The sequence below is a fragment of the Lactuca saligna genome, chromosome 4 (assembly GCF_052625555.1).
Source record: "Lactuca saligna cultivar CGN05327 chromosome 4, ASM5262555v1, whole genome shotgun sequence".
Classification (NCBI taxonomy): Eukaryota; Viridiplantae; Streptophyta; class Magnoliopsida; order Asterales; family Asteraceae; genus Lactuca; species Lactuca saligna.
This window is the reverse complement of record NC_136420.1, coordinates 17,921,320-17,927,500: the sequence shown is the minus strand read 5'-3', so window position 1 is coordinate 17,927,500 and position 6,181 is coordinate 17,921,320. Positions and strand designations below refer to the sequence as shown.

Genomic DNA, 6,181 nt, shown 5'->3' with positions numbered 1-6,181 from the left:
GAAGATGCAAATGAAGCTTCCAAGCTGGATCTATGCTCCAACGGTGATCCCTTCTTCTTCAAGGCACCAAAACACCACTAAAAGCTCAAGAATCACAATGAGAGGCTAAGGTTAGGGTTCTTTTTTTTTTTTTTTTTTTTTTTTTTTTTTTTTTTTGAGGAGGCTGGTAATGAACCCTAAAATGAAGTTTATGAGATTTAAATACGAATGAAACCCTAAAAGATCATGGGATTGTGTTGCAGCCCATCTCACGTCGTGAGCACTTGTGTCTCACGTCATGAGCTCAATTGAATCCGCGTTTTTCATTTATTCACATGTCACATCGTGGTCTCTCTATGGTCACATCGTGACATCCGGTTTTGCCCAAAAATATGTCTCTGACTCCTTGATGCCTTAAACCGATCCGTTCTGGAAACTAAGTGTGACATGAATTAATTAAATAACCGAATAACCTAAACCAAATAAACCAAACATCATTTGGTTCGGTTTGATTATTCAGTTCCGGTTTTCTATCACACCCCTAGGCGCGATGAAACTTTTTGAAAGTATGAATTATAATTCTAGAACAAAAAATATAATGGTCAAACCGAGTATTAGTAAAAATTAATGAGGTTTATGCTATTAGGACACATTTTATGTAATTTTTGATTAACGAGTTTGATATTATGGTTAATTTATTTTTGTTTTTAAGCATTTTGAGCAATTATAGATTAGATATAGTCAAAATACCATACTAACTTGCTATTTTTTTTGGATGTGACAAAACTTTTTCGTATCCACACTTGCCTTGATGCCTTTCTCAAAAGATGTTTCACTTAACCAAACTTTATACCTAAAGTTGATTGGACATAAAAACGACCGATTATGTCCAACAAGTACGTATCCTGCGCCTAAATTGTTGGTTCAACCAAAAACATAACACACCTCGATGTCGTATACGAACATCCAATACAAGCAAACTAAAATACAACTGTTAACCATCAACTCATATAACAACTAGACTACTCCAGAACAATCGACTTTTTTGAAGAACTAAACGTTTGTGTATTATTATATGTTACTTATTTTCCAATTTAAATATTACCTTCTTTGAGAATGAAGACTGTATTTAGAGGATTTTAACTTTTTCTTTTAAAGGTATTTTAGTTTATTTTATTATTATATCTCTATTCGTGATTTTGAATTTAAAATGTCACTAAAATACTTAATTCCAAGAAAATAATAAATAAATCAGAATTTACAAGATCCGAGTGGGTGAAAATTCAACAACGCTTGTGATCTTTTTCCCATACTAAAACTAATCAAATCATGACCCCGCTCAAGCCACACGGCTCAGCTCGGCTCGGAAAGGCTAAAGGCTGAGATGTAAATCAAGCCCAAATGTATCATCAAAGCTGGGCCCACCATCCCCCCTGGAAAACCTACTCAACGAAGGCCCGTCATCATGATGTGCCCGGTTATTCGGCTGCGGCCCAACGCTTGACAACGACGACTCCCCAACACTGCCGGCGTAGCATAACGACCCTGGTCCTCTCCCGCCGGACGTCGGAGAAGACGAAGTAGGTGGAAGCACGCATCCATGCGACATGTGGAATGCTGGAGCAGCGCGTGGCACATACACCCATGAAGGGGACGCGACTGCGGAAGACGGAATCACCATCGGACCTGTCTGAGTGAGGAGGTGAGGCGGCGGAGCAAAGGCGGAGATGATCGGGTTCCTGATATAAGAAACGGCTGCGTTTCGACTAGCTTGCATTTGTGCACGCTTTAACTGTTGACGTTCTTTCTTATGTGCGTTCTGATGTCCGCCTAACGCTTGTGAGTTAGCGAACTCGCGGCAACAGTATTGACACTCGTATTTCCGGCCGTCGGAGGAGGGGAAGCCGCCTCCGCCGGAGTCTGATGATCCCGATGGTGTTTTTGTGGATTCCACTTCTTCGTCTTCCGATACATTGAACCCAAAAAGCTTTAACCTTGTTGTCGTATTGTTTGTGGGCTTAGCTTGATAGTGATCAAGATCAAGTTCAGCCATATTATATGTATATATAATATAGATATATATACGTATGTGTTTGTATATATATGAAAATGAATCTATATATATAGTATATAGATAGATATATATTAGATATGGGTTTGATGTTGAAAGAGAGAAAGAAGGTGTACTAGGAGAGATGTTGCATGGGTAATGGTATTTATAAGGGAAGAGAGATACCAAGAACAGAAGAAAAAGTTGAGTGTAAATTTAGGAAGAGGACCCGACAACACAAAAACGGGTCCCACATTAGATGCACTTGTCTATTGGCCATTCTGTTCTTCACTCATAATTCAATCATATATAAACCAATTATCTTATTTATTTTACTTTCTTAATTAATAAACTCACTAAAATAAGAATTTTAACTTAGATTAATATTTCGTTATATTTGTATGAGTTGATAATAAAGACATGATTTGTAAATATAATCAAGCTAACATTTTTACATTAATTAGGATATTAAAATATTATTTATGTGCATTTGGTGGATTTATATTGAATATCTTGCTTACCAATTGACCTAAGAACCAATTAGGACCTAAATGGCAAAAAAATGTTATACAAAATGAAAATTAGTGAAATTAAGTTTTATATATTTTGTTATATATATATAAAGGAAGAAAGGTTGGAAGAAGTAGTGTCCAAAATTGAAGGGTAAAAGAAAGGGTTAAAGAATGTGATGCATGTGATTGTTGTAGGGTTGTTGAACTATCAAATGATTGATTTCAAAATTGTCCAAATTTTATGCCATTCACCATGTTACTACTACTTTTGAAAAGTTGGTTTAGCCATCAAACATTATTATTAAATTCTTATAAAAATTTATATAAAATTTTATGAGTACTTTCAATAACATTTTTTAAAGTTTTAAGATTCTATTTTTGGATCGGAAGTGAGCACCGGAGATATAAACTTTTACTGCTTATATACTTGATATATTTATATAGTAATTATTTTAAATTGTTGATTTTGATAATTTACTTTTTTTGTTTTTATATAATATTAAATATAAAGAAATGGTAGTAGTTTGTAATAAATCTTTAAGCACAAAGATAATTAAATGTTTCATATATTTGTAAATCTATATATATATATATATATATATATATATATATATATATATATATATATATATATATATATATATATATATATATATATATATATATATTTGAATTTTCAATTAAATACGACTATAATTCTTCCTTTTTCATATTAAATAAGATGTAATTTTTAATATATGAATGTTTAAATTGTAACAAAGTTTTTTAAATAGAAGTATTATTGTATTTTTGTATGGATAAAATATAGGAAAGCAGCGTCGGTCGAAAACTTAATAACTCTAAAAATGGCCCCACATTTCAACATCATATCCATCTTCCGTATCTACATCTTCACCACACCCAACCCTAAGCGACCCCGCTTTATAACCCCTATTATTGTTAAGAAAAAAATCTAAATTTTAATCTTTTGGTGTGTATATTTTTCAAGAAAAAGGTTTATTTTTTTATATATGTTTTTTAAAACCAGCTGAAATCTAAAAATCGAAAAGAAAATGAATGATTTTATGGTTTGTTTTGGTTTTGGTATTTTATTTTTATGATGATATGAATGATTTTTATATGGGATTTAGGTATTATGTATGAAATATAAATACATGGTATCTGAATGTTCAGGTGGTGTTTGGACCCACCGAAAGATGGTTTTGCGTGATTGACGTTGAGATGTAGCAGAGGGAATTTAATAAGGTTTCCCAAAATCTACCCGAATCTTACTAACTACTCCTCACTTTCTTTTTTTTATGCATCAATTGAAACCACTTCCAAAGTCTTCACCACAACTCCAAACATGACCCACCTTTGTTCCCTTCTCTTACTTTTCTTCTTCATATATATTTTTTAATCTTTAATAAACGTTTCCATGACTACATGTTTGGAATAAGTGATAAATGTAAAAGAGTTTGTAGATTTAAATATTGGTTTAGGTTTGATTTTTGTTTAAGGGTATAAACTTTAGATTTTGTGATCATAATTGTTTAATGGTAGTCGGATGGGAGAGTTTATGAACGAAGAACATATATCTATTTCTTTTTTTTTACACGATCTGTCATCTCAAAGTTTAAGTATATGTGATTTGAATATACGACAACTCAAAATCAAAATGACTACCAATTTTGTGCCCACAAAAGATCGTAGCCTCCCGAGTTGGTCAATCTAGCTCTTCATCTTTAATGCCAACGAATTGACTTTCCTCTATTTTGCATACAAACATTCCGCTATTTTGCATACATGGAAAGTTAATTTCAAGTTAAGCATATCAAATGCTATAAAGTTCTTAAAATCCTTTTACAAAATCTTGTAATTGCCACCATGTTCATACTTTTCACTATTTTATGCATAAAAAGTTAAAATAATTATGACCCATATATATATATATATATATATATATATATATATATATATATATATATATATATATATATATATATATATATATATATATATATATATATATATATATATACTATGATGCATGGAAACTTCTCTAAGGTTGCCGTTTCCGTTTCCGAAACTCCATGGAAACTCCTTGGAAACGTTTCTTGGAAGTATCGGATATCATGGAAACGTTTCTGTGAAGTTTCCTTGAAGTTTCGATGAAGTTTCCTAGCCGTTTCTATTTTATTTTAAGGTTTACATGGGCTTTTTAAGTTTAAATCTAAAAAAGACTAATGGGTTGTTTTTAAGGCTCAAAAGGTATTTGGTATTCCCTTAAGTCCCTAACCGATCGTCAGTCAAAGTCTCCCCTGTCGTGAGTCGTCTCCTGTCTTCTCAATCAAAGACGATTACTCGATCACAATTCATTAGGATCGTCAATCATCATTCATCACCACTCTTGATTCTCTTAATTACTGATCACATCATCGATTATGACTTCTCAACAAACACAAGGATCATCAACTACATCAATAGATCAACCTTTATTGCGGGACTTGACATCAATATATATATATATATACACACACACACACACACACACACACAATTTTATATTGACGTACCTCTGCCGTATCTGTATCTTGATTTTTTGGGTTTTGCCGTTTCCCGTTTCCGTTCCGTATCTGTTTCTCATTACCATATCCGTTTCCGTGCAACTTAGTATATATATATATATATATATATATATATATATATATATATATATATATATATATATATAGTTAGGTTCATTTGAGACCACCTATATTTTGTGAGACCGTGAGATGCATATTTTTTTATTTATTTTATTTATTTTTTATTTTTTTTAGTTAATTCAAGTTCCAAAAATAATATTTAAAAAAAGAATTTTTGGATTTTTTTCATTTATTTTGCATTTTAAAATTATTTTTTAAAATATGTACAGTATAATATTCTATTAAAATATTTCACGTATTTTAAACAAAAAAAATGAGATTTTTTTAATTTTTTTAATTTTTTTTAGTTAATTCGTGTTCCAAAAATAATATTAAAAAAAAAGAATTTTTAGATTTTTCCATTTATTTTGCATTTTAAAATTATTTTTTATAATATGTACAGTGTAATATTATATTAGAATATTTCATGTATTTTTCAAAAAAAAATGATTTTTTTTAAAAAAAAATTTTGATTTTTTTTAGTTAATTCAAGTTCCGAAAATAATATTTAAAAAAAGAATTTTTAGATTTTTCCATTTATTTTGCATTTTAAATTATTTTTGGAATATGTCAGTGTAATATTCTATTAGAATATTTCACGCATTTAAAAAAAAAACGGGATTTTTTTTTATTTTCTTTTATTTTTACCTTTTTTTTAGTTAATTCAAGTTTCGAAAATAATATTTAAAAAAAGAATTTTTCGATTTTTCCATTTATTTTGCATTTTAAAATTATTTTTAGATTTGATCTCACGGTCTCACAAAATTAGAATTGTCTCAAATGAACCTGAACATATATATATATATATATATATATATATATATATATATATATATATATATATATATATATATATATAGGGTTAGGTTCATGTGAGACCACTTGATTTTGTGAGACGGGGAGACCAAATCTTGACCACTCATCCTAAATAATCAAAGGCTGATATTAATTCAGATTAAACCATAAAATAAGCG

General features: G+C 30.1%; 1 protein-coding gene across 1 annotated transcript; it reads right to left on the bottom strand.

Moving 5' to 3' along the window:
* Positions 1-1,204: 1,204 nt before the first annotated feature.
* LOC145041333 (zinc finger protein GIS3-like) lies at positions 1,205-2,156 on the bottom strand. Its single transcript, XM_078989353.1, has one exon. It carries the CDS (start codon positions 2,030-2,032, stop codon positions 1,352-1,354), a length of 681 nt encoding a protein of 226 aa, XP_078845479.1. The 5' UTR covers positions 2,033-2,156; the 3' UTR covers positions 1,205-1,351.
* Between the last annotated feature and the right edge of the window lie 4,025 nt (positions 2,157-6,181).